This window comes from Dermatophagoides pteronyssinus, unplaced genomic scaffold, assembly GCF_027571235.1.
Source record: "Dermatophagoides pteronyssinus isolate colony J.1.1.1.1 unplaced genomic scaffold, Derpt_VIB-CSIC_2022.12 sq0001, whole genome shotgun sequence".
NCBI classification, from domain to species: Eukaryota; Metazoa; Arthropoda; class Arachnida; order Sarcoptiformes; family Pyroglyphidae; genus Dermatophagoides; species Dermatophagoides pteronyssinus.
The window spans coordinates 4,970,961-4,997,648 of record NW_027461525.1 but is presented as its reverse complement, the minus strand read 5'-3'; the positions used below and the strand labels follow the sequence as shown (position 1 = coordinate 4,997,648).

The 26,688-nt window shown below is 27.8% G+C and overlaps 7 protein-coding genes across 11 annotated transcripts in view; 3 read left to right on the top strand and 4 right to left on the bottom strand.

The window, feature by feature from the left end:
- LOC113792829 (muscle calcium channel subunit alpha-1-like) overlaps nt 1-1,304 on the top strand; it is a 40,803-nt gene extending 39,499 nt beyond the window's left edge. For all 4 annotated transcript variants that reach the window (XM_075821875.1, XM_075821878.1, XM_075821874.1 and 1 more), the window contains one exon: nt 59-1,304. In XM_075821875.1, the coding sequence (XP_075677990.1) occupies nt 59-177 (119 nt within the window). In that variant the 3' untranslated portion in view covers nt 178-1,304. The remainder of the gene's footprint in view (nt 1-58) is intronic.
- LOC113792832 (uncharacterized) lies at nt 735-2,160 on the bottom strand. Of its 2 annotated transcripts, none has more exons than XM_027342781.2 (2): nt 2,047-2,160; nt 735-1,982 (listed from the first exon to the last, which is right to left on the bottom strand). In XM_027342781.2, exon 2 carries the CDS (start codon nt 1,888-1,890, stop codon nt 910-912), a length of 981 nt encoding a protein of 326 aa, XP_027198582.1. In that variant the 5' UTR covers nt 1,891-1,982; nt 2,047-2,160; the 3' UTR covers nt 735-909. The 2 variants fall into 2 exon arrangements, with proteins under 2 accessions (XP_027198582.1, XP_075678026.1); XM_075821911.1 differs by having other exon boundaries at nt 2,109-2,133.
- Nucleotides 2,161-2,531: 371 nt separating this feature from the next.
- Nucleotides 2,532-5,085, bottom strand: LOC113792830 (uncharacterized). The gene is made up of 3 exons (XM_027342778.2): nt 4,360-5,085; nt 3,812-4,276; nt 2,532-3,731 (listed from the first exon to the last, which is right to left on the bottom strand). The coding sequence occupies exons 1-3, from the start codon at nt 4,984-4,986 to the stop codon at nt 2,604-2,606; spliced, it is 2,220 nt and encodes a 739-aa protein (XP_027198579.2). The 5' UTR covers nt 4,987-5,085; the 3' UTR covers nt 2,532-2,603.
- Nucleotides 5,065-7,496, bottom strand: LOC113792831 (transmembrane protein adipocyte-associated 1-like). Its single transcript, XM_027342779.2, has 4 exons — nt 6,940-7,496; nt 6,652-6,877; nt 6,248-6,578; nt 5,065-6,184 (listed from the first exon to the last, which is right to left on the bottom strand). The coding sequence occupies exons 1-4, from the start codon at nt 7,128-7,130 to the stop codon at nt 5,373-5,375; spliced, it is 1,560 nt and encodes a 519-aa protein (XP_027198580.2). The 5' UTR covers nt 7,131-7,496; the 3' UTR covers nt 5,065-5,372.
- An 86-nt stretch (nt 7,497-7,582) lies between these two features.
- Rab7 (RAS oncogene family member Rab7) lies at nt 7,583-10,075 on the top strand. Its single transcript, XM_075821918.1, has 5 exons — nt 7,583-8,215; nt 8,686-8,884; nt 8,970-9,096; nt 9,172-9,390; nt 9,467-10,075. The coding sequence occupies exons 2-5, from the start codon at nt 8,832-8,834 to the stop codon at nt 9,689-9,691; spliced, it is 624 nt and encodes a 207-aa protein (XP_075678033.1). The 5' UTR covers nt 7,583-8,215; nt 8,686-8,831; the 3' UTR covers nt 9,692-10,075.
- Nucleotides 10,076-10,415: 340 nt separating this feature from the next.
- Nucleotides 10,416-13,244, top strand: LOC113792806 (T-cell immunomodulatory protein-like). Its single transcript, XM_027342748.2, has 2 exons — nt 10,416-11,703; nt 11,774-13,244. Exons 1-2 carry the CDS (start codon nt 10,986-10,988, stop codon nt 13,156-13,158), a joined length of 2,103 nt encoding a protein of 700 aa, XP_027198549.1. The 5' UTR covers nt 10,416-10,985; the 3' UTR covers nt 13,159-13,244.
- Nucleotides 13,245-23,679: 10,435 nt separating this feature from the next.
- LOC113792796 (uncharacterized) lies at nt 23,680-25,974 on the bottom strand. The gene is made up of 3 exons (XM_027342737.2): nt 25,671-25,974; nt 24,991-25,607; nt 23,680-24,567 (listed from the first exon to the last, which is right to left on the bottom strand). The coding sequence occupies exons 1-3, from the start codon at nt 25,972-25,974 to the stop codon at nt 23,902-23,904; spliced, it is 1,587 nt and encodes a 528-aa protein (XP_027198538.2). The 3' UTR covers nt 23,680-23,901.
- Between the last annotated feature and the right edge of the window lie 714 nt (nt 25,975-26,688).

The window sequence follows — 26,688 nt, the reverse complement described above, 5'->3', positions numbered from 1 at the left end:
TGTTTGTTTCGGTTAAAAAATTTCGGTTTTTTCTCTTCTCTTTCCTTTCTCCTTACAGAAATGGATCGTGCAGCACAACGTCTTTTACAATTGGAACAAAGAGCTCGTAATAACCAGCAACACCAGCAACAATCAACGAATAAATCATCATTAAATAATGAAATGAAAAAGAAATAATGTTTGAAAACAAAACAACAACAACAACAACAACAAAATTTCTGATCAAAAATCATCATCTGTCAAAGATGAAAAATTTGCCTTTTTTTTGAAACATGGATTTTTTTTTTTTGGAAAAAACACGAATTTTTAAAAAACAAAACTTTTCTTCTTCTTCAATGCTGTGATAGATTCTTTTCTTTGTTTTTTTGGAAACAAACCATTTGCGACAAAAGCAACATCAAATCACTTTGGATTATGATTTTTTTTGTTATTCGAACACATCCTAATCATCCTAATCATCATCAACAATGACAAACAATATCAGAATGTAATTTACACCCTGAAAACATCACCATTTTAGTGTTTAGAATCACTGAAACATTTTAGTTTAGTTATTTTGGTTATTTTGTTTTTTGTTTTGTTTCATGTATCGTCTTTAGCTGGGAAATTTGTTTTGTTTTGTTTTTATTTGAAAATCAAATTTGTGCCTTCAAAATCAAATTTTTTTTTTTGCTTTTTTGTTGTTGTCCAAAGCAATTCAATTTTCATTAACAAAAAAAAAATCTATTTAATCATTGAATTAAAAAAATTTTATTGAAAAAAAAGATTTCAAAGATTTCAAAAAAGTAAAATTTTTCATTTTTGTCTGTTTTGAGAATTGGGATCATTTGATATGATTGATTGGGTTAATTGGTGGTTAATTTTTTCGATTTTCGGTATTTCTGTTTGTGTGTGTGTGTGTGTGTGTTATTATCGTCGAACATTTCGATTATTTCGGGATGGTACATGACAAATCAAATAGCTGTGATTTCCTCCACAATTAAAACAACCATTTCTTCTTTTTGGACATAATTCTGTTTGGTGATTTTCGCTAAGACATCTGTAACAAAGATTCTTTTCTTCTATAATCTGTTTTCTTTCTTCAATCGTCATAGGACATTCACGTGTCAAATGTTGTCTTGCACAGAATCGACATTCTTTCGCATTGTTATTAAACTTTGGTGATTTTGTTGTTTTGTGATTTTGTCTCATTTCCCAGTCCATAATCATTAGTTCTACGTCTTTCATGAATACATGGATGCGTTCTGGCTTTCCAAGCAAATTATTTGATTTATCCGCAATTACCCATGGGAACTTATTACAGATTTTATAGAATAATTCCCGTTCTAAGAAATCTCGATGAACTGAGTCTTCACATAGTTGATAGTATCTGTTTCTTATTATTCCCAGATTTCCTATCATTTCATCAATTTGGCTCGGGTCTTCAATGTTCGGTAGCTCAGCCATTTCTTTTAGGACATCTTGTTTTACCACCCACGGGTCACAATATTTTTCCATTAATATGGCATATGCATATTCGTAATTATGATCTATGCCTGCGATCAGATTACGACTCATGTTATCTAACTTTTTTTTCAAACATATCAACTTGATTTCGTTGATTGTCGTGGTTGTGCCTACTACATCATCAAATAATCTTATAAATGACAAAAAATTGCTTGATTTTCCATCGAATTGTGGTATTATGTCCATATGATCATAATCGAACGAATTCTTGGGATCTACTGGAGGTACTTTGATAGGTCGGTCATACGAATCTTTTATCATGTTTGATGACGTTGTCGCTGATGATGCAGATGTTTCTGCTAATCTTTCTGTGATGGTTAAATATCCCATATATTGAGTCAACTCTTCAGTAGGTAGTGTTGATTTCTCCTTTATCAAATCCATCTGACCAATGCTGTTATTTGTTGCCGTTGTTCTATCAAATGATGTATAGTAAGTTGTATCCGATCCAACACTTTTATGAAAACAATGGTTATCTGTTTGAAGAATAAATTCTATTTATCATCAAGATTATTATTACACACACACACAAAATATTACAAAGATTTGCTGCGCATTCGATGATTAAAAAATGCTCACTTGCAACAAAAAAAAAGAGTGACCTCGATTCATGAATGATTTGGCTGAACTTTAAATAATGATTTTGCTAGCCGTAGCTTCACCATTCAACAATTTCTGCCATTGATGTCGTAGAGGTTGTCCTCCTCTGTACTGTTATTTTTTTTTGGCCATCTGTTGAAACCTGTTCTCATTCATATGTATGTTTTGACATTATGGCTCTCGCTTGATTTCTTTTTCTAAGCCTGTTTGCATTTTCTAATTCGAATTATAATGGTCATAAGAAATGGTGTGTTTCAGTTTTCATGTCCTTGGAAATCTGATATGGTGGGAAAAATATAGCAAAATAATCGAATAGAGTTCAACCAGACCCTGGGACCAAAAAGCCAAAAATTAAAAATCTTTGCTTATTTCTAAAAAATAATGGACAATGACAACAACAAGAGCAATTTTATTGATCAAATTACAAAGTCACAAAGCAAACATAACACACACACACTTAAATATAAATTTAAAAAAAAATTGTTGTTGTCGTCGTTTCAAACCAAAGATGTTTCTTTAAAATGAACTTTTCTTTCAATTTTTGTTCGTTTATTACTATCATCATCATTATCATCATTATTATTAGTAATATTATTAGATTTTACTACTAACGATGATGTTGATATCCATTGTAAACGTTCTTCACGTTCAATACGTCTTTTAGCAATATATTCTAATTTTCCATTATTTGCAAAACGACGAAATACATTTGTATTATCGTTATATGTTGTTGTTGTTGATCGTTTATTATTATTATCTTTTTTTATATTATTTTTTATATTATCAACATTATTGTTATTATAAATCAATTGTAAACCAAATGTACCGAAACCAATACCAACTTGTATACGATCTTTTATATCCCAAATAGTCATATGTTTTGTCATTGCATAATAATTATCCAATACAATCAATGTCATCATTAATGATGGTATTATATGGATTAGATCATTCAATTCGATTGAATCTTGTACATGTTCATCATCTTCTTTACAAAGATTTAGATCATATTTAGTTAAACAAAATTGTTGTTTCATTACTAATGATAATTGTAATGATTTCATAAATAATGTTTGATAATATAATTCATTCATATTGATCATATTTAAATCAATTGATTTCGATAAACGAAATAACATATTATAATAGGCAAATAATGGATATGGACAATATTCGGCACGTTTCAATAAATGATGATATGCTTGTGATGTTGAAAGACGAGATAATTGTATAACATTACGTATTGGTAATGATGCAAATATATCATAACAAATTGCCATTTGTTGATCATTCTGTACCAATGATTCGGCCAAACATTTTGGTGATAATAAACATATTTTTGAATGATGTTTATTTGACATTTCTAAACAAATTTTATCACAATAAACAACCTCTGTACATTTATCACATGGAAATAATCGATAACCAAGACGACGTTTACAATTATCACAGAATTTATATTGATATTGTTGTCGAATATCAATCGATGGTAACATTGTCATCATCATTTCATAGAAAATTTTTTCATTCATTTCAATTGTTCGTCCGGCAATTAAATTTCCATGATCATCGATCAATACTTTTGAATCGGTAAATATATTGCTATGATTCAATTTTTTATCTGGCTGCAAATTAAATAATGTTGTGTTTCAAAAATGAAATGATTTAAATTAAATAATTTTCAACACCACAAACCAACACATACCTTATCCGGAATATGAATATCATGAATTTTTTTACGTAATCGATCAAATTTATCATATTCATCATTTGCTGTTCGAATATTCAACTGTCCATAAACAAAATTCAAATCTGTTTGATATTTTTTTGAATTCATTCGAGATAGTATTTTTAATTTTTGTAAAAAATATTCAGATTTTTCTAAATTTATTAATGCATATTTTCTACCAAGAAAATCTTGATCATTCAATGCTTTTGTTGCCAATCGATAAAAACTAATTATAGAATATTTTAATAATTTCCAATCATCATCATCATTTTGATCATTAATCGATCGTTGATCATCAGGTTTATATGTTAATAATAACCATTCTAAATCATGTGATGCATTAACAAAATCTCGATTTTCAAAAAATAATGTTGCACGTTTTCGTATAGTTTTTCGAAGATTATCATGATTATCAGTAGTGTTTGATCCGTAAATCATTGCCTAAAAAACATAACCATAAACATTTTAGAATTTTTTTTTCGATTGAGAGTCTAGGGAATCCTGTTTTTTAATGTATTACTAACCTGATTAATATGCGAAAGTGTTGTATGATAATCATTATGTTTATTTTCAATACCACAATTATAATATTGAATTGCTTGACTATTATTTTTTCTATTCATTTCTTTTACTTTATCTACAAATCGTTTGACATCATGATCGATTGTTTGAAACTTTTTTGCTAATGATCCGTTAATGTTATCATCACCATCACCATCAGTAGCATCAATATCATCGCATTTGATTTTGTTGAAAAATTTATTCAATACAATGTTGAAAGTGATTTTTTTTTCATCATCACCAATAATATCATTATTATTATTCTCATCATTTTCACTGTTGTTGTCAGTATTTTGATCGATAATTTTTGCTGCTGTTGTTGTTTGTCGTATAATATTTTCGATATTTGTAAAAGAAAAATTATGACGATCAAATATTCCTTGTAAACTTTTATCCAAAGATTCGTTGTTGCTTTTGTTGTTGTTGTTGTCGTCGTTGTTTACATTTTCATGTGAATGACCAAATTCAAGATTATCTTCTTCACACAAACATTTAGCCGTTTGATTGTCAAGTTTTTTATCATTCAATAAATCATCATCAACAGCATCAGTAGTGGTTGTTATAATTCTCAACGTTTGTAAATTGGACATGATTCCAAAAGAAAGAAAAAAAGATTTAACCCAGAAACAAAACAAAAAAACAACGAATAATAATAATAATAATAATAGTTAGCGAATGACTTTGCTTTTTATTTAATTTTTATAATTTGAAATTCACTTTGTATTATTGAATTTATTTTTTTGTTCAAAAAAAAATTCTAATTCTAATTTTAATTATCAAAGAAAAATTTTGTTATCATTGATTAAATTACAAAGGAAAAAAATAAAAATTTGAACCAAATGCTGCCATCTATAGTTCAATGTGGTTAGTTTGAATAAATTTGAGAATTTTTTTTTCGTTTTTTTATATTACAAAAAAAATTAAATTTCTTTTTTCGTTTTGTTTCAAAAGAATTTTGCAATTAATAATTAGTTATTTAATGTTCGATGGATTCTAAAATATTTTCGGATTGCATTTTTTCATCACATTGATTATCATTTGTTGTTGTTGATCTAGATTTTTGTTCTTTAAGCATATGAGATTCTAATAAATGATCTTTGGCATTGGTCATTTCGGAATCATCATTTCCATTATTTGATTGTTTATCACCAATTCGTAGATTTGTATTGGATTTTTTTCCAGATCGATTAAGATCAATATTTTGATTTTCTAAAAGATCATTTGAATTTGTACTGATTGCTGTTTGCATTGAGAATGAAGAAAAATCTCTTGGTATTCCTCCACTGGTAATACTACCGCTATAATTTAGATATCCATGGCGACCTTGTTGTTGTTGCTGGTTATTATAAGCATATGGACCATAATGATCAAAATGTAATCCACCACCGGTAAAACTACCAATACTACTGGCAAATTCATCTTCATTTTCAATTTCATCATCAATTTGTGGTCGATAAGAAAAATTAACAGCACCACGAACACCCGAATTAAATAGATTTGTTGGACGTGTTAATGGTACAATTGGACGATTAGGATTATGTGTAGATTCAACACCAACAGTTGTTGTTACTAATGCTGATGCAACCGAATTTGTTGTACCGGCAGCTAAAAATGGTGATAAAAATATGAAATAAACTAATGGTGTGAAGAAGGTAAAATATAAATATGTTGTAGCATCAACAATACATAATCCTTCAGCAACATTCAAAAAGAATAATAATGCACCAATTGCTTGTATTAAATTGAGCGATGATAATGTTGCTGCATAAAAATAGAATGATCTTTTTGCTAAATGAAATCATTAAATTTAATCATTTTGTGTTTATATTATTATAGAATAAATTAACTTACTTGGTAATAAAAGACGATGACGACATGGTGACCATGGTAACAATACAACAATTAAATAAATAAAAAATGAAAGAAAACAAGTACCAAACCAGAATATCATACCACCATGACCAAATAAATAATATGATTTTGAATGTATATAAAATGATGCATCAGGTGAAATAATTTCAAATGAACCTTGACATATTGAATAAACTAATGATATAATTAATGTTATTGTCAATATACGTCGTATTGATTGTCGAACATCAAGATGGCCGGCAAATAAACCAAATACAAGTACAGATATTTCTGTTGAAAGAAGAAAAAATCGTACAATCACCCAGAATATCTAGTAGAAAACAATAGGAAACAAATTAGTCGAGAAATACTTTTTTAAAAACAAATTAAATAATAATAATAACCTTATCGGTAAGATCACCACCAAATGTATGAACTTTCATCAATGATGATATAATACAACGTATCATTGAAATAATAACACATAAATAAATAAATATATAGAAATTTCTTAATATTGGAAAATTTTTCAATTGTCGTACACGATCTTTAGCCGATTGTGAATGCCATATTAGATATAAAAGAAATAGAATATTTGGAATAAATATAATCAGGTCCCATATATGAATGCTATGAATAATAAAAAAAATTGAAATTATTTTTAGTATTTTCTGTTTGATCAATTCAATTACCTTGTATCGTTGATTTCTTTATAAAGAATAACTTTACAAATATGTAAATCATCAATAAATATATCATGATTATTAGTAATCAAATTGGTCATATTTGAATTTAAACGATGTAATAAATGTACATCTTTATTATTGGGTATCATCATCATCATTGATGATGATGATGATAATTGTTTGTTATGATTATTCATGATTAATACATCTAAATGAAATGAAGATTTGGATTCGTAACAAACAACAAAAAAATAACCTAAAATGTATCCATTGAATGTTTTCAATTTGTTACACAGTTAAGAAGCCAGTTGAATAACAACAACAAAGATCGAGTCGCCATTCGAACACAAAAAAAATCAACCGAGATGATTATCTTTCGATTCAGATCGAGAAAACAACAACAGAAACAGAAATTCAATCTTTTTTGAATTTTTTTCTCTGAAAATTGATTCCAAATATTGATTTTTTTAAATAAAGAGAATTTGTTTCGCACAATTCTTTAATATTCTTTTTTCTCTCAAGAATCTAATAACAAAACAAAACAAAAAAATCCATCCTATCATTTATGTATGGCTCTTTGTTATTATTGTTATAAATGTTTATGCTGCTCTTTTTTATCATTGTTGCTAATACGACGACAACGACAACAAACAACAAACAAACGATCATTGCGTTTTAATCCAAAGAAGAAAAAAAATCCAAACAAATATTATGAAAAAAGAAGAGAGAAAGAGACAAATAGGCAGCAAAATATACGCCGTCACCAGAAATTGAATGCCAAAAAAGAAAAATATTGTTATCATATTTTTTTTTACATAAAAGGGTGGTAGAAGTCTTGATCAAAGTTTGTTTTGATTCGAAAATTTTTCTGTTTTGTTTGATTTCATCATAAATACGATTCCAAAAAAAGAAAAGAAAAAACATCTGTCCTGATCTAATTTCTTTATTGGAGCGAAAATATATTTGTTTGTTATCATCATCATCATTATCGTCGTAGTTAATGATTTTCATCATCATCACTGAAAAAAAATATGAATGATTAATCTGGTGACTAAACGAACACCAACATTTCAAAGAAAAAATCATCGAAAAAAATATATTTTAGCATATTGATTGATTTCATTCGATTAGTCATCCTTATTGAATTAATTCCTGTTTGTGTGTGTGTCTATGTGTTTTGTTGTTGTTGTTGTTGATTGATTGACTTGTTGTTATTGTTGCCTTTTTTTCCGGTTATTAAATTTTCAAAATAACAATCGTTTCTTTTTAAAAAATAAATCAGGTATTTGTCTGTTTATGTGGGGGTGGGTGTCACATTACAATTTATCAATTTAAATCGAAAAAAAAACAAACTTTTTATGAAATCCATCATTCGATTCGATTAATTGCGTGCATCTGAAGCTATCGAAATTTCCAAAAAAAAATCTATAGTTTTTCTTTTCAGATGAATTTCTTTTCGAAATATATTTTTTTTTCTGTTGTACTGAATGAATCAACCCACAAAACAATTTTTTTACTATTGATGTTATGTTTGCCCCCCCAACCAAAAAAAGTTATAGTTTTTTATTGATAGCTGATTGATTGATTAGTCGATTGATGGTTATCAATTTAAAAAAAAGAAGAAAATTTTTTTTCCTATTTGTGGTGGTGGTGGTGTGTTTTTTTTAAACAATTTTTTTTTGCATATTTGAATGAGCAGGCAGTATACAAAATTGATTGGCTAATTTGTTTTTGTTTTTTTCTGCTTTCAAGTTGAAATTCTGGTCATCATCATTATCAACATTGTCGTCACATTTATCTTTTTCATTATTTCATCATTTGAAAAAAATTGATTGATTTCAAGCCACAAGCTTTGATTTTATACGTTTCGTCGAGGTAAACGAATAAGAAAAAGAAGAATGGCATCACGTAAAAAAGCATTGTTGAAAGTAATCATTCTTGGTGATAGTGGGTATGTTTTTTTGAGAATAAAAAAAAATTTGTCCTTTCAAATCAATGAATTTCCTGGTTTTTGTTTTCTGCTTTCTTCTGTACAGTGTTGGTAAAACATCATTGATGAATCAATATGTAAATCATAAATTCTCCAATCAATATAAAGCAACTATTGGTGCAGATTTTCTCACCAAAGAAGTAATTGTTGATGATCGTCTTGTTACTATGCAGGTAAATGATGATTGTATTTGGTTTGTAATGGAATGTAAATGATTTTATTTGTTGATTGAATTTTTTGTTTCATAGATCTGGGATACTGCAGGACAGGAACGATTTCAATCATTGGGCGTTGCATTCTATCGTGGTGCCGATTGTTGTGTACTTGTTTATGATGTAACATCACCTGGTTCATTTAAATCACTTGATTCATGGCGTGATGAATTTTTGATTCAAGCATCACCACGTGATCCGGAAAATTTTCCATTTGTTGTTATTGGTAATAAAGTTGATCTGGATAATCGTGCTGTAAGTTTGTTTTTTTTGATTGACTTGAAATAATTTTTGATTAATTTTGTTTTCCTCCTTGTTACAATTATCAAAGGTTTCATCAAAACGTGCACAAGGATGGTGTCAAAGTAAGAATAACATTCCATACTTTGAAACGAGCGCAAAAGAAGCTATTAATGTTGATCAGGCATTCTTAACTGTTGCCAAAAATGGTTTGGCCCAAGAAACTGAAGTTGAATTATATAATTCAGAATTTCCAGATAAAATTAATCTTTCACAGGATCAAAGCCAACAACGAAATGATAATTGTGCTTGTTAATGTAAATGAAACAAACAAACAAAAAAATTAGAACATACATACACATCTCACCACTATCCATATACACATTTATTCAAATTAATGATCATTGTTATTAAAAAACAAAACAAAAACAACACAGACAAGTTGATTTTACCAAGAAAAACAACAACAACAACATCATACTATTATTATAATCATGATGATATTAATCTATCATTCAATCTTTTCTTTTTTTTTTAATTTTAAACTATTTTTGCATGCATAAGCGATGATAAGGAGAAAAAAAATTGTCTTTCTACAATATTATGTAAATCTTTTTAATTCAAAGTAAGGAAATTCTCCCATTATAATTTAAACTACAAAACAAAAAAATTAAAAGAAGGACGACAACAATCTTCAATTCGATTCGATTATTATTTTTTTTTCTAACACACACACAATCGATTATATCGATTCGAATTATAAATAATTTGATGTGTATTCGTCCATCACATATTATTTCCTTCATATAATATAAAAATCGTAATTATTATTCAATTACTCAAAAAAAATGATAATAATCAAATTCTCATAAAACAACGATGATTGGTTCATTTTTTTACACTTAGTTACAACAACAACAACAAAAAAAAATCTTAATTTCTGTAATAAAAATCATGAAAATATTGAAAATGAATGAATGAAAACCGATTAATAAAAGAATTTTGAATGTTTATAAATTTTTTTTGCCAAACTGAAATATACCGTTTGTTTTTCCTGCAAATTTTTTTTCCAATCATCATCGATCGAACAACAAGTGGTTGAAATAAATTTTCCGCATTATCATTCAATCGACAAACAAACTAAAAAAAAAACATCACTATCATCAGCAAATACTATATGCAACCACCACCACCACCACCACTGATGTTGATGAGAACATTATAAACAGTTACATTGCTTTCAATGTATCCTATCGCATCATCATACGTTTTACATTGATGATGATCAATTGAGGCACTTGATTGTTAACTAAAATGTGCATATATCAATACGCATTATAAACATTTTCATTTGTTTACCATCATCATCATCATTAGATTTGTGGATTTTTGGGCAGCTTATTGAGCCAATAAAAATGTTGCCAAACATCGACTTTAGAGAAATCATCATGAATCGGTGAAATTGTATTATGTATTTTTTCTGGTTGTAATTTTAAAATTCCATTTTCTCGGAAAAAACAAAACAACAAAAATCTGTCATCATCGTCATAATCCATATTTGTTTGTGATTTTTGATTTGTTTTCTCTTCTAAAAATAACATTTGACAATCATGCCATCCTTATTATATAATTGTTTTAAATATTTTCTTTACATGACTTGTAGTGTTTTATTAATTTTTTCTTTGATATTTATTTTACAATCCAAATTACATGCATCATCACAATCATCATCGTTAACAACATCTAAATCTATTGCTGTTAATGAAACTATTGAATATCGTACTGATCATCAGATTGTAAATCCTGACCTGAATCTAATCGATATAACCGAAAATGTACAGAATTTAAATTATGAAAATTTTTTCCATACATCACGTTCAAAATTTCTTGCACCCGAATCAATTCATCTGCCATTTAATCCACCATCAACAATTGAAAATATATCGGCAATACCAATTGCATATGGTGATTTTGATTCAGATAAATATACTGATATATTTATGCTTGGTAATAATGGTAAAAGTTTACATTTATTAAAAGGACATTCATGTGTTGATGGTAAAACTGTATTAACATTTTTCGGTTCAAGACGTTGTTTATCGATTGTACAGAATTTTCATTGTCATCTAAAGGAAAATATTTATAATTTAGCTGCATCTGATTTTACCGGTCGTATGCATCAAGATCTATTGATTACGGTAGAAAATCAATCACCGATATCGAAATATAATATTATACTAGTCTATGGTAATACAACAGCCGAAGAATTTAATTGTGATCAGCAAATAATTTTAATTGAAAATGCTTCAAGTGAACCATTTATTTTAGGTAAGTAATTTTTTTCTGTGTTAAATTTCTAATTTTATCTGATTTTGTTTGATAATTTCCAAAATTTTAGATTATGATGGTGATATGATCTCAGATTTTATTGTTGAAACTTTTGATTGTCCATTACAGTTGGTACTTGGTGGTAAATTTGATAATTTAGCCGAAATCAAATCAAAACGTTTTATTTGTCTATCGAATCTAACTAGAATTCAACATTTAGCAAGTCCACATGCAAGTGCATTTGTTAATCTTAATTCTTATCTAATCGATATGACACCCGATCTATTTATAAATGGTGAAAGCAAATTTGAATATATTTACAACATTCCACAGGAAGGTTTTCAACCAAATCAAAATGGAAACAATCTTCATTCATTTCCAAATGTTGGATTACGGGGACAATCATCATTTGTTGATTTAAATTATGATGGAAAATTAGAACATTTAATTCCAGTCTGTTTGGATGATGTTAAATCATTTGCTGATTGTCAACAACCAAATCTAATGGTTTTCGATACGGATACGGGTGATTGGTTTCATATATTGAACACAACCGAATCATTGGGTGCTCAATTCAATCGTACATTAACATTTATCGATGCAAAGTTTTATAATTATATTGAAATTCCGGTTACATTACATATTGGTGATATTGATTATGATGGTTATCCAGATTTTGCAACCATATTACAAGATGTTCAAACTAAAAAAAATGTAGCAGCAATATTTTTAAATAAATTGCTTAACGGTTCACAGAATACATGGAATCGTATTTTCGAATTAGAATGGATCGGTGAATATACGGAAAATGTTCGTATGGTCAGTTTATTCGATATTTTTAATAATGGCAGATTAAATTTATTGATTACTACCGAAGATTCTACTACAAATCAATTAACATTACAAGCATATGATTATTATTTTGAAAAATCACTTTATTTTAGTTTTCTTCGTGTTAATGTTATTTCTGGTTTATGTTCAGATAAAACTGAAGATCATAAATGTCCAAATCATCTTGCATATGGTAGTACACCACCCGGTGCAATGGTTTGTTTTGCTGGACCATATTCAAATGATCATTGTTGTTCAGTACAGATGAGTCAAAGTGCACATTTTGCATTACAACCACCATATATAATATTTGGTTTAGGTGATGTATTGAATGTGATCAATGATTTATCCGTATCGATTGCTAATGGTAAAAATCCAACACGTGTACGTATATGGAATGAAATTATACCTGGATCAAAATTAGTTATAGTACCATTCGAACCGGATCAATTAAAAAATTGGGAATTACGTGTTTTTATCAATATGAGTATTTATTCATTGGTTGCATTATTATTTTTATTTGTACTTGGACTAATATTAACATGTGCCATTTCTATTCTACATTTTCGTGAAAAAGTTGAAGATCGTGTTGATAATCAACAATATCGTAATGCATGGTTATAATGTTTTAGTAAAAAAATTGTGTAATTATTTTAATTAAATTAGTATTTGTTTTTTTTTGTATGCGGAACATTTTTTTATAAATAAAGTTTTTTCAAATCAAAAAACAAAAAAAAACAAAAAAATTGGCGCCAATTGCTGTTTTCAAATAATTTTATTCAAACATTGATAGATGGCGTTAGTGGTTAGATTCGATTTATCTATTTTATAAATGATTAATTCGAATGTTTTTTTTTGTTTTCCGGTGTCACAAGGTTTTAAGTTGTGTTAAATTATTTAAAATACAAAAAAATACAAAATAGATAAATTCAAACCAAATTCATTATAATTATGTCAACATTTAACGATATAAAATGATAATAATAATAATAATAATGAGTGAGAAAAACCAAACATCATCCTCATGACAATAACCTTACGGTATGTATTTTGCAACTTTTATTTAGCTTCAACAACGAAATAAAAATCCATTGGTCCCTATGGTCTTAAAATGATGATGACTATGATTTTTTGTTGTTGTTGTTGGTAGAGTTTTAATATTAATTGAACTTACCACAATGAAATTAATGTTGCTTATTAATATTAATAACATTTGAGACTTTTAGTGGATTTTCTCCTAGTTTTCACAGCTTTTTTTTTGTATAATAAACTATCAAAATTACAATTTTAACCACCAAACAAGCAAAAAAAAATCCAATGAAAAATAATGTCTATAAATTGGTTGAAATTTAGTTTGTGTGAGAATTACTTTTACAACAAAAACAACAAAGAAATCACCAAGAGATCATCAACATAATCAACAACAACAACGAAACGAAAAAATCCAAATATAAACAGATATCATTAATTATGAATGATGGATGAGAGAGAGAGAGAGAAACTACATCATTAAAATACAAGTTTTCAATGAATTGTTAAAGAATTAAATTATTAAAATCAAACAGCAACGAAATCTGAATGAAAACTAATCATCATCATCATTGTGATAACCGTAAAACAAAATGATTTAATTTAATCAGAAAAGTGAAAAAAAGCTAATCATTTTCAACCAAAAAATCTTATTATCTAATCAAACAGCATCATTATCTTTATAGTTTGGTTTAAAAAAAAAGAAAATTGAATTTTCTAACAAAGAAGAAAATTAAATGAAACAAAAAATAATTACTGTGAAACACCATAGGTGAGAAAGAAAGAGAAAAGTGTTAATAATTTCTACAGAATCAACAACAACAACAACAACAACCAAAATCTATTATAATTATAATGAATTTGTAAAACAACCCTGAACATCTGTTTGCAAATCACAAAAAAAGTCAAAAGGATAACCTATTTCTCTCTCTTCGTTTCAATGGTGGTCTTCTTCATGATATGATAGGAAACGAGAAAAAAACCCTATATATAAATTCCCTTGATGAATTGTAATGACGATAATAATCATGATGATGATGATGATGATGATGGTTATGTTCGTTTACCATCATATTAGTTCATTTTGATGATTTTTAAACTTCATTTTTATTTATTATCATTTTCAAGCTTTACAGCCAAGTTATAAACATTAATTGGCTCAATTCAATATTCACAGTTTGGTTGGTTCATTTACTGAAAAGAAATTTCTGGTAAAAATAAATTCTTTACCAACAGCAACCACCAACAACATAGACAAGATTATCATTATTATTGTATATATATGAAAATGAATAATTTAAAATGAAAACAGATTGGCGACAGATTTATAAATGATTCATTTTTATCATCATCATCAATTTTTTTTAGTCCAAGTGTTTTTACAAACAAACGAACAAAAAGTAAAAAAATAAAATTATATTTAATACCAGAATTCGTTTCTCTTCTTTTTTGGTGGAAAAATCATCAAATTCACAAGAGAATTACTGAAATGTTTATTTAGAAATAAACTAACCACCCACACACACAATCCAAAACACCAAAAATTGACCATTTTTTTTTTTGATTGGTTTCGAATGAATCGATTTCATTTTACAGTTGGTGATTGGTGATTGGATAAACTGATCAAATCTATTATTGATGATGATGAAAAATCCAAGAATTCAAAATCATTTTAGTTAATTTCCAAATTTTTCCTATGAAAAAGATGTTCAGTTTTTGGATTCTGGTTTGCTTTATTTTGATTGTTCCCACATGTTTCGTTTTCGCTCGTTTGTTTGTACGTTTTCGGATATTCAAATTTGTTTTTTTTAATTTGAATATTTTTTCTCTATGCAAATAAGGGTATCTTTTTTTCTTTGTTTGATTAACTGTATAATTGAAATTTTTAAATCTTCTGGTTTGTTGACATTGACGTTGAAATTTTATTATTCTTTAAACAGAGAGAAGAATTCTGAAATTCTTTATCTGATGAAACTTTTTTTTTGATTGAAATCGATTATATCGATCATCAATCATTTCAGAAAGATTTCGATACTATCGATTATTACATTTCGATTGATCATAATTTTTTTTTTTTTTTTTTTTGGTTCAGATCGGATGATGATGATGAATCCATGTTGAAATAGATTGTTTTTCTTCTTGTTGTCGAAATAACTTTTTGCTTGTTGATGTTCTTGTTCTGTGTTTTGATTGATGTAAAAATAATAATAAATCCAAAACAAATAACAAGGGAAAACAAAAAATGTTTTCAAACAAACAAATAAAAAAAATGATGATATGTGATTCGATCCAATCCGACAAACCAAATCCACCCAATGTTTATATAGTTATGTAATGTCCAATTTGATAAACAATATGATGATGTTTGTCGATGTCGATATCGATATCGATGATGATAATCACGCAATTATTTTTTTTTTTTTCTCTCTCTCTCTCTCTCTCTCTCTCTCTCTCTCTCTCTCTCTCTCTTGGGTAAATCTCTTTTTTTTCAATCGTTCTGATATATCATAATCATGATTTTCAAAGATGAAAACAACAACAAAACAAAGCCAAAAAAACAGAAGAATTTTTTCGATAATAAATCAATATTAATAATAGGGATTGATCATCATCATCATATCAAACAATCTGTTTGTTTGTTTTGTTTTTTATACCATCATCATCATCATGATGATTACTTAAGTTATGATTTATTTAAGTTATTTAATTAATTTTCAATCTCATTTAATTTCATTTCTTTTGTGTTTACAATGGTACATTGTTTTTCAATCAATCAATCAAATTGATTGATTGATTGATTTGATATTTGTACACAAACACAAACACACACACAATACGAATTGTCAATAAAAATTTTGGATTATGTCATTCTGATTCATCATCATTTATTAACCTTATTCATTTTATACTCTTGAGACATTTTTGGGTATGTTCCATTTGTTTGTTGTGATTCTTTTTTTTATTCCAATGATTCAATGAAAAATCATTCACCTTGAACCAAAATTGTCATTTTTCTTTTCTATTCTTTCCATACAAATCAATTGATGTTTGTTTGGTTTTTCCCCTCCATTCTTTCTCTCTCTCTTATTAGTCCAATATTGTTGAGGCGTAACGAAATAAAATTAGTACCAGAGAACAGAGAGAGAAAGAAAAAAATCCCGATTGAAAATTGAGATTCATTGTCATTGTCTATTTGTGTCGGTCTGTTTAGATCTCTATGGATCCAAACACACAATAGATACAAGATAAATGATGTATTTTTGTTTTGTTTCATTCTCTCTCTCTCGCTCTCTCTCTCAATATTTATATTTTTACCTCGACCACCACTACCGCAATAAAAACAATGATCCTTATGGAATACAATTAGATTTTTTCCAATTGTGTGTGTGTGTTTAGGTTTTGGATCATTTTCAATTATTCTATTCAATGTTTTCATTGTTTTTTGTTTTGTAAATCGATCTTGTTAATTTCTCTTGCGACCAATTTATTGTTTATAATCGATATGGCCATTAGTAAAAATCTAATTTCCATTTGTTTATTGTCATTGAGGATGGAGGGGATGTTACATTTTTTTCTGATTTTGATTTTTGTGTCAATTATCGATTAATGACAATCAATTTAATACAGCTAACGTTTTATTATGGTGATCACAAATTGTAGAGCAAATCACTTCTGTACTGAAAAAAATCTTTTCAGAATTCATATCATTTTAATTTATTTATTCATTCGAATGAACAGAAAAACAGAAAAAATCTTATGGATTATGCATAGAGAGAATCTTGTGTGCAATCATCAATGACATTATTTATCTATTCACTAACTATTTTTGACAATTTTCTTCTCTCTCTCTCTTCTTCTTCTGTGAATATTTTCATTGAACTTTTCAATGTTTAATCACATAACATTTAGCGAGGATGGTGGTGGATGAGGAAGAAAATGAATGCATTAAGATTGAATGAATGAATTTTGAAACATTGAACGAACGAACGAAAAATGCCTGATCCACAACAAATTTACTGCTCGTTTAACGCTCCATAAACATATAATAATAACAACCAAAATAACGGATACAAATTATTACTCGATGCTAATTAACACAAAGAATATTATGTTGCCAAAATGGAAATTTCTTAAAGAAAATTTATTTCGTTTTTAGTTTAACAATCTTCTTCTTCTTCTTTGATCACTTGATATTTTTCCTATAGGATAAGGGAAAAATTGAATGAATGAATGAAAAATGACAATAACAAAGACAACGACGACAACGATTCATTGAACTTTATTATTATTACATAATCTTTGAATTTATAATATGCGATTAATAATCTGATTTTTTTTTTTTTTTTTAAAAAAGCTTATGCGACACGCGTCGGCCAATTTGCTTTGATTCGAGATTCAGTTTCTCTTATTTCATTCTATGGATGGATCGCTAACCCCCAAAAAGACCAGATGCAATGTTGTTTGTCGACTCCATTCAAATGTGCTATTCATTTTCGTTTGTTTGAATCGGAAAATAATCGACCAACCGAATATGATATGTTCTCCCCCATCAAAACATCAACTAACTAACTGAAAAAAACCCACCACCACCATTCATATTGAGCCTTGTATGAAAGATTATTCATGGAACTAATTTATTCATTCAGCCATTATACCAAGTATCACTCCTCATCATCATCAACATCATGGTAGTGAATCACACTCTGTCTCTTTGAAAACAAAGTCTTTTCCCTCACTCTCACTCTCACTCTCACTCTCACTATATTTTGTTCACATTCAAGAATATAATTGGAATATTGACACGAACGAATGAAAGTGATTCATGCTAATTACACTCACACACACTCGCATCGTACACACATCTTCATTTGTCATTTATCTTTTTACGCAACAAACTTCTTCTTCTATTACACTTATCGACCAAACAAAAAAAAAGAAGAAGCTAAATCGGTTTGACATTATTTTCCTGTTTTTGTTGTTTTTACTTCTTTTTGATAGCCGCGTAACACTCCGTAACGAAGGGGAAAATGAGAAGATCAATCCTGCAGCAAAAGTATTATATATAATAATGAAGCAAAAGCCAAAAACTCAAATGTCTTGATGTAATTGTATTTGAGAAGTGTTTTTTTTCTTTCGTAAACGAAAATTAATCGGATATGTCAATTTTTTTTTGTTCCAATTTTCTCTAATCTTTAGGCATCGATATTTAATCTAATCGATAACAATTAATTGATTGAACATCATCATCATTATCATTTAGTTCAATCAATTTACATATTGGAACACACAAACACAAACACTTATCTAAATTATCAGATGATTTTCATTAGATAATCTCGAAACTGAATTTTTTTTCCTATTTTGATAGATTCATTAGATTTTTTTCTTGTTGTTGTTTTCTTTAATGATGATAATTGGATAAACAAAACAAAACAAAAAGAAATTTTAATTGATTTTTTGATTCACAAACAAAAAAAATCAATTAAATCATTTGTCAAATGTTTGTCTCTCTGTTTGTCTGTGCAACATATAAATAATGATAAGTTAATTGAATTTTTCTTGTCGTTTTTCTTTCCTATTCTTCTTCTGGATCAAAAGAGTATTTTTTCTAAGAAGAAGGAAAAACAAACTTTCACCGTTTTTACAAGATGCACACTCAAAGTAAGAAATTATCAAATCAATTATAAATCATCATCATCATCATCATCCTGTTTGATGAAATCATTCAATCAAAATAAATTACTTAGTTTTTTTGTTCGTTGTTGTTCGATGTTGTTTGATGTTTGATGTTAACTAACTACTATCATTATCATTATCATCATCATCATCGTATCCGATAAATGTTGATCCGATTAACAATTTTTTTACTTCCATTCCATTCCATTCAATTCATTTCTTTTCATTGACAAAACAATGAATGAATGAATGAATGATTTCAATCAAGCTTTGTAAATCATCATTTTTCGATTAAAATCTTTTTCACTTTCTCTCACACACTTAATACTTTGTCTCTATGTAGAACATCATATGGTAGCCGAAAAATAGGTTTGATTTTCAATTTCTTAATTAAATTTTTGTTTTTGTTTTGTTTTGAAAAAATGTCTAAAATTGATGTGAAATTTTACATCTGTTTGATTGGTTTGTTTTTTTTTGGATGATTTCGGTGATCAAGTAGAAAATATTTTAATCATTTTCACCGGACAGTTCAAGTTCAATCAATCAATCAATCAATGAACAATGAATTGTGTAATGATATTTGAATTTTTTTTACTCCCTTCTCTCCCGCCCCTCTTTTTTTCAAAATATCAAATAACAAAGATCAATTATCTCTTATCATTAACGTGCAAAAACACACACACACAAATGATTCTCAGTTTTTTTGTTTGTGTGTAATGAATTCTATTGTCATTATCATCGGAACAATGACCACGAATAAAGTCTTATTCATTCATTTTTTGTTGTTGTTGTTGTTGTCGGGTGATAATCCAATTACTATAATTGAATTTGATTGTAGTTCATTTTTTTTTCTCTCAAAGGAAGCAAGCTCGAGGCACACTGCTTCATTGATTCAAGCCCACCAAAAAAAAAAACTACTTAAATACTTATTTTGTAAAAAAAAAAAATTTTTCTCATTATTTATCCATTATTGCACGAGTGAAAAAAAAGAAAAGATTATTTTATTTTGTGTTTGTTTTGACCAAAAAGTGAAAATGAATGAATGAACGAACGAAAACAAAACAAAAAATCCAATCATAATTTGAATTCAATTTAGGTTGTTGAAATAATCATTTCTAATTGTTGATCATTAAATAAATTGATTGGATTGTTTGATTGAAGATTGAAAATTAAGCTTATGATCCATTCATTTATACATTGAAAGTATTTTGATTTATAGGATTTTTTTTCTTTTGGTCGTTGTGTTCATAATAAAATGATAGACATAATTAATTACATAGGCATGATTCTTGTCAATCCATTCTGATTAGTTTTAGTTAATTAGTAGCAAATTCGTTATTTTTTTCTCATTCCATCATCATGATTAACATGAATTTATTTTTTTTGCTTTGCCCTGTGACAAGTTTGACAAGATTGTTGTTTTTGCATCATGTTTTTTCTTTTACTTCTTTTCTAATCACTTTCCTAAATGACAAGCAACTATTCAACAACAACAACAAAAAAAAAGTTGAAATTTTTTTGCTTCAGTATTTATTTAGACCTATTATTAGCATCATCAGTATCAAACAACATTTTCTGTTGTCAATTTTCTCTATATGTTTCTCTCACTTTCTGCTTATAAATCAATTAACCAATATTTTTAATTGAAAACATATATACAATATAACAGTATAGCACAAACACACAATGCAATGTGATGTTCAATAACGAATATAATGTATTTTTTTTTTGTTTGGCAAAAGAAAATTGCCTGAATATTGATCCGATTATATTCATTGCAAAGAACAAAGAAAAATATGGGAAGCAATTTCGTTTTTATTGTTTGATAATGATGATGATGATGATAATGGTAATAATGATCTACCATCAGTGTAGTTTTCTGTTTTTTTTGCATTATAAGAATATAAAAATAATAAGAATCCCTAATTGAATGCAAATATTACATCTACACACACATTTACACACACACGAAAACACATGACTGTTTTGGTAATCGAATCCAAAATGATGATGATAATCATTGCATCCTTGATTCTGCATAACCATCATTTCAATTGAATGAATGAATGAATGAATGAAAGATGATCAAAGATGAGAATGAAGGAGAGAGAGAGAGAGAGAAAAAAAAATCAGTTAGAATTACTTGACGTTTAACTTTAATACTATATCATTATTATTTTGTTTCTGTTTAGTCAATAATGATGATAATAGTGGTGGCTGGTTGGTTGGTTGGATGAATATATTTTGTATTTCTTGCTTGATGAAGGGAAAAGAGAAAAAGTGAAAAAAGATTGATGATAGTCATGAATGGTGGACACATTAATAACATAGAATCAATTTTTTTTTTTTTTTTTTTGGATATGATAATATAGAGTGACAAAAAAAATCTATTGACAAAAATTGGCCAAATTGGGTAATTGTTTTTAGTGAATAATTTTTTGGGATATCGATATTCTTTGGATGATGTGTTTAATGTATTTCCATTTGTAATTTAATCATCAATGACATCATCATTATCATCAATTGTTTTTTGAAATTGTAAACCGAATTACTTTGAAAAAAAAATTTCTCATTCATCGATAAAGTCGCCCATTTACAGATTTAATTTTCTGTTTAGTCAATCCGGTAGTATTGTTTCTGAATCTTACGATATCCTTCCTTTACACACACACACACACACACACACACACCAATACCTTCATAGATGCAAAAATCAAAATGAAACGATGCAAAAAAAAAAAAAATTTCATTCAAACATGACATGTGATAATAATAGCCATAATGTAATATTATACTTTTATCCAATCAACAGAAAAAACAAGAGAGAGAGAGAGAGAAACAGAAAATAATAGCCCGAAAATGAATAGCCTTGGTTGTTGTTATTATTATTATATAATGATAATGTTTGATATTTTTTTCTTCTCCCAAAATGATCATCATCATGTTAAATAGATATTTCACTAAATATTGTCAACTTTTTTTTTCTGTTGCTTCATTCAATGATCAAATGCAAATTATTATTATCTTCTTACATATCTCTTCTTATTCCTTATTATTATATCATCAAAAGAGAATTCCATTTTGCACTAAACAGAATCTCTCTTTCTCTCTTGACTAATATTCGTTGTCAGTCGTGTGTGTGTGTATAGAATTTATCCATTCCTCCCCTTCGACTATTCTTATGAGATGTCGGGTGGGGGGAGAGAAAATTGACAAAATGGGCAGTGTTTATTATCAAAAAAAAACAAATTCAGAAAGCAAAAGAAAAAAAAAACAGTGTGTCAAGTTTTCCAACCATTTTCATTCAAATCCATAGTCCCATAATAATAATAATAATATTCTTTGGGATGCCAGAAAAAATGAAAATGAAAATTATCGTTGATTTTTTCACGTTTTTCTTGATCGTGGTTATTATTATTATTAGGGAATTATTATTTGTCACACAGACACACACACACACACACTTATTACATAAACATTTTATTCAATCATTCAACCGAAAAAAAAGGGAAAGAGAAATTTTTTTCAATAAAAAAACTGATACGGTCATCATGGTAATCATCTCGTTTGTTCATCATTGAATTTAGCCATAATTGCCATTTATTCGAATCCATCATCATCATCATCATCTTGGTGATCATATACTTAATGCTGCTTGAATTGAATTCAATTCATTGTCAATTTCACATAATAGCTTTAGTGTGTTTTGGGGAAAATTGAAAATGCAACATTCAAAAAACAATTCAAACTTTGTCTCCCAAGCACACACACATTTTGGATCGCTTTAATGTTATTGTTTCCTGGTTGTTGTTGTTGTTTGCAATTTACTATAATCGAATCTCAATCACTTAATAAATAATACGGTCAGTTGAATATGATGATCATCATTTTTAAGCTTTTTTGAAGCTTTTTTATAGTTTATTTGAATTTTTTTTTCTGGGTTATTTAGATTTTTTGAATGAATGAATGATTACTTACTTTACTGTTCAATGAATTTCACTATTCGTTATTCATTCATTTATGGCTCTTTTTTTGGATCAGAATCCGATTGCTGTTGTTGTTGTTTGTATCCATTATTCTCTTCTTCTATTTCACATTCATGGATTCATCATCATCATAATTTTATTTGAATGTTTTTTTCCCATTCAAATATACTTACCCAAAAATCCATCAATTCAATGGCTTTTTGACTTTTGATTATCTCCTTTTCCATAAACATTAAGCAATAAATTCTCTCTTTACCCATATTGGATTCAATTGCCCTTGAATATTTTCTATTTTTGATAGTGTGGAAAAATCAATTCATTGTGGAATTATAAATAGAAAAATTGATTGAAGAGATTTAAAATCAATTTCAACTCAATGATGATGATGATGATATTCAAAATGATTTGGTTTCAATAAAGAACGAAACTTTTTCTTTTTATATAAATAAATAAAATGATTGATTTTTTCGTTTGTTTGTTTGTTCGTCTATTCATTTTATATTCAAAATTTCAGATAAAATACAGTTTTTGGTTTTGTTTAATACCGAAAATTCATTGATGGATAATTGGATAACAAATTATTATTATTATTTTTTTTGGGGGGAAAAAACAATAAATATCTATAGATTATTCTGGTCATCGATTTTTCAATATTACACACACACACACACTACATTTAAGTTGAAATAGCCGTTGTTAAAAATGTTCCATTTGTATGATTACCCGATGTGGCTGTAGTCGTCGTTGTAGTTGTTGATGATGATGATGATGATGATATGGCAATCGGTGAAGAAGATGATGATGACGATGGTGATGATCTTGATGATGATGTTGATGATAATAAAACAGAATGTTTTTGTTGTTGTTGTTGTTGATGATGAACATTAAATGATGCGGCTGCTGCTGCAGCAGCAATCAAATGATTTGCTACAGGTGATGATTGTATATTGGTCGTTTGATTATTATTATTATGTGGATGTGGATGATGTTGATGATGATGATGATTAGCAGCTACAAATGAATTGGCCAATTGTGTTGCATATAAAAATGCTGCCGATGGAAATGTTGGATGTGATGATGATGATGATGATGTTGTTGTTGTCGTACCTAATGGATGATGTCCATGATGATGATGAGGATGATGAGGATGATGATGACCAATAGCCATTGCTGATTGATTATCAATAATATTTCCATTTCCAATATTATTACCGATTGTATCGATAATACTACTACCACCTACACCACCAACATTATTATTATTACCGGTAGGATTATTAGCATCCATACCGGGATTCTGTTTTTTCCATTTTGTACGACGATTTTGAAACCAAATTTTTACCTAAATTTTTGTTTAAAATAAACCCAGGGAAAAAACAAAAAAGTAGAGAAAATTTGAAAATAAATTCAAACAAAAATCAACGAAAAGAAAATCACACACGTGCGTGTGTAGGGTGCGATTTAATTAATGACCATATGCGACTAAAATTGTGTACAAAGGCAAACACGAACGAGCGAAATACGATATTTTACAAAATCACACTATCACACTGGCACTGTGTGTTTTGAACATCTCAAATAACTAATTAATTAACGATAATTATCATTATTATCATCACCATCAAGCTCTGATTTCCATATTTATTTTGTTTTGACCTTTGTTTCCCGGCAAAATATATTTACTTTTTTTGTTTTTACAGTTATAAATAAAACATTCGCATATGTTAATCATTTGAGAAAGAAAGAAAAAAAAAACAACACTTACTTGTGTTTCAGTTAATCGTAATGAAAGTGCAAGATTTAAACGTTCACAAACCGATAAATAACGTGTATTTTTAAATTTATTTTCCAATGCAACTAATTGTTCATAGGTAAATGCTGTACGTGCACGACGTGGTTTACCACCTTTTCCATTCGTTTGTCCATTATTATTCGATTCATTATTATTATTATTTAATCTTGATTGATAATTTGATTTCTTTTTATTAATTTTTAAATTATTCGTATCTTGATAATAAAAATTTGTTGTTGTTGTCGAAGTTGTTGTTGTCGATGTTGTTGTTGTCGATGTTGTTGTTGTCGATGTTGTTGTTGCAGTTGCAGTTATTGTTGTTGTTGTTTCACTATCACTATTCAATATGATTGGTGATGAAACATCATCATCATCATCATCCTGATCATCATCTTGATCATCATCAACATCATCATGATTTTGATCCATTACAAGTCCATCATCATCACTGATAATCAATGATGTTGATGATGAATTTGAATTCATTTCAATTTCATTATCAATCAATTTCGATTGGTTAATTAGTTGTTGTTGTTGTTGTTGTTGTTGAAAATGATGATTATGATAACGAATATTTAAATCACCAAATACTTTTAATAGAAAAAATCTATAACATTAAAATCTACATATTTTGTAACAATAAAATTACTTACAATCATTTGTATGATTCATTTGTTGATAATTATTTAAAAATGGTTTATAAAATGATGCTAAATCATTCAATTGATTATGATGATTAGTTTGATTTTTACGAATAGTTTCATTCATTAACCATGGTTGCCATCGTAATAGATAATCAGCAGCAACAACTGCTGCTGCTGCTGCTGAATTAGCAGCATTATTATTATTATTATTATTTATCAATGTTGTTGATGATGTCGATGATGATGATGATGATAATTCATTCATACCTAATTGACCCATAAATTTATATGGATCAAGTATATCTTCAACCATAAATGATGTTGATGAATTTGTTGTCGTTTTATTATTATTATTATTATTTTTCATTTTAAAATTATTCATCATTATTAATTGTTGAGATTGTTTTTTCTTGTTGTTGTTGTTTATTTTTACAACATTAATCTCATCATTATCATCATTATTTTTCGATAATAATTCAATCATATTTGTTGTTGTTGTTGTTGTTGTTGTTGAATCATTTTGTTGTTTACTATTATTATCATCAGGATTATCATTATCACAATTATCATTATTGCAACCAATCATTAGTTTATTATCCATATTTTTATTTTCAATCATTTTGCATTTTCATTATATTGGCAAAAAACACACACACATTTGATCAACTGAATTGTGAATTAATGAATTTTCGAAAAAAAAACTTATTTACAGTTATTGTTTGTTTGTTTGTTTGTCTGTGGTTATGACTGTTGTTGTTGTTGTGGTGATGATTATGATGCTAATGATGATGATGATGATTATAATAATTCTTGTAAAATGATCACGATGTAAATAGACAACAACAACAACAACAACAAAATTGATGTGCGCGCTTATTTTTTAAATATTTCGTTTAGTCTTTTGTTACAAACAATGTCTCTTCTCTCATCATTTCTACGAACATCTATTTTATCTAATTTTTATCCATTTGTGTGTGTGTGTGTGTTTAGGTCAGTGATTCTCAACCAGTGTGCCGCGGCACTTTGG

What these genes read in the sequence shown, in the direction of transcription:
- LOC113792830 (XM_027342778.2), bottom strand. Translation starts at nt 4,986, where the DNA reads ATGTCCAATTTACAAACGTTGAGAATTATAACAACCACTACTGATGCT. An exon ending in CACTTTCGCATATTAATCAG is followed by an intron (nt 4,277 to 4,359) that starts GTTAGTAATACA and finishes TATGTTTTTTAG; the next exon opens with GCAATGATTTACGGATCAAA. An exon ending in ATATTCATATTCCGGATAAG is followed by an intron (nt 3,732 to 3,811) that starts GTATGTGTTGGT and finishes TTTAATTTGCAG; the next exon opens with CCAGATAAAAAATTGAATCA.
- LOC113792831 (XM_027342779.2), bottom strand. Translation starts at nt 7,130, where the DNA reads ATGAATAATCATAACAAACAATTATCATCATCATCATCAATGATGATG. An exon ending in AAAGAAATCAACGATACAAG is followed by an intron (nt 6,878 to 6,939) that starts GTAATTGAATTG and finishes TATTATTCATAG; the next exon opens with CATTCATATATGGGACCTGA. An exon ending in GTGGTGATCTTACCGATAAG is followed by an intron (nt 6,579 to 6,651) that starts GTTATTATTATT and finishes GTTTTCTACTAG; the next exon opens with ATATTCTGGGTGATTGTACG.
- Rab7 (XM_075821918.1), top strand. Translation starts at nt 8,832, where the DNA reads ATGGCATCACGTAAAAAAGCATTGTTGAAAGTAATCATTCTTGGTGAT. An exon ending in ATCGTCTTGTTACTATGCAG is followed by an intron (nt 9,097 to 9,171) that starts GTAAATGATGAT and finishes TTTGTTTCATAG; the next exon opens with ATCTGGGATACTGCAGGACA. An exon ending in TTGATCTGGATAATCGTGCT is followed by an intron (nt 9,391 to 9,466) that starts GTAAGTTTGTTT and finishes CAATTATCAAAG; the next exon opens with GTTTCATCAAAACGTGCACA.
- LOC113792806 (XM_027342748.2), top strand. Translation starts at nt 10,986, where the DNA reads ATGCCATCCTTATTATATAATTGTTTTAAATATTTTCTTTACATGACT. An exon ending in AAGTGAACCATTTATTTTAG is followed by an intron (nt 11,704 to 11,773) that starts GTAAGTAATTTT and finishes CCAAAATTTTAG; the next exon opens with ATTATGATGGTGATATGATC.
- LOC113792796 (XM_027342737.2), bottom strand. Translation starts at nt 25,974, where the DNA reads ATGGTTGAAGATATACTTGATCCATATAAATTTATGGGTCAATTAGGT. An exon ending in AATGAATCATACAAATGATT is followed by an intron (nt 25,608 to 25,670) that starts GTAAGTAATTTT and finishes TTCTATTAAAAG; the next exon opens with TATTTGGTGATTTAAATATT. An exon ending in TACGATTAACTGAAACACAA is followed by an intron (nt 24,568 to 24,990) that starts GTAAGTGTTGTT and finishes ACAAAAATTTAG; the next exon opens with GTAAAAATTTGGTTTCAAAA.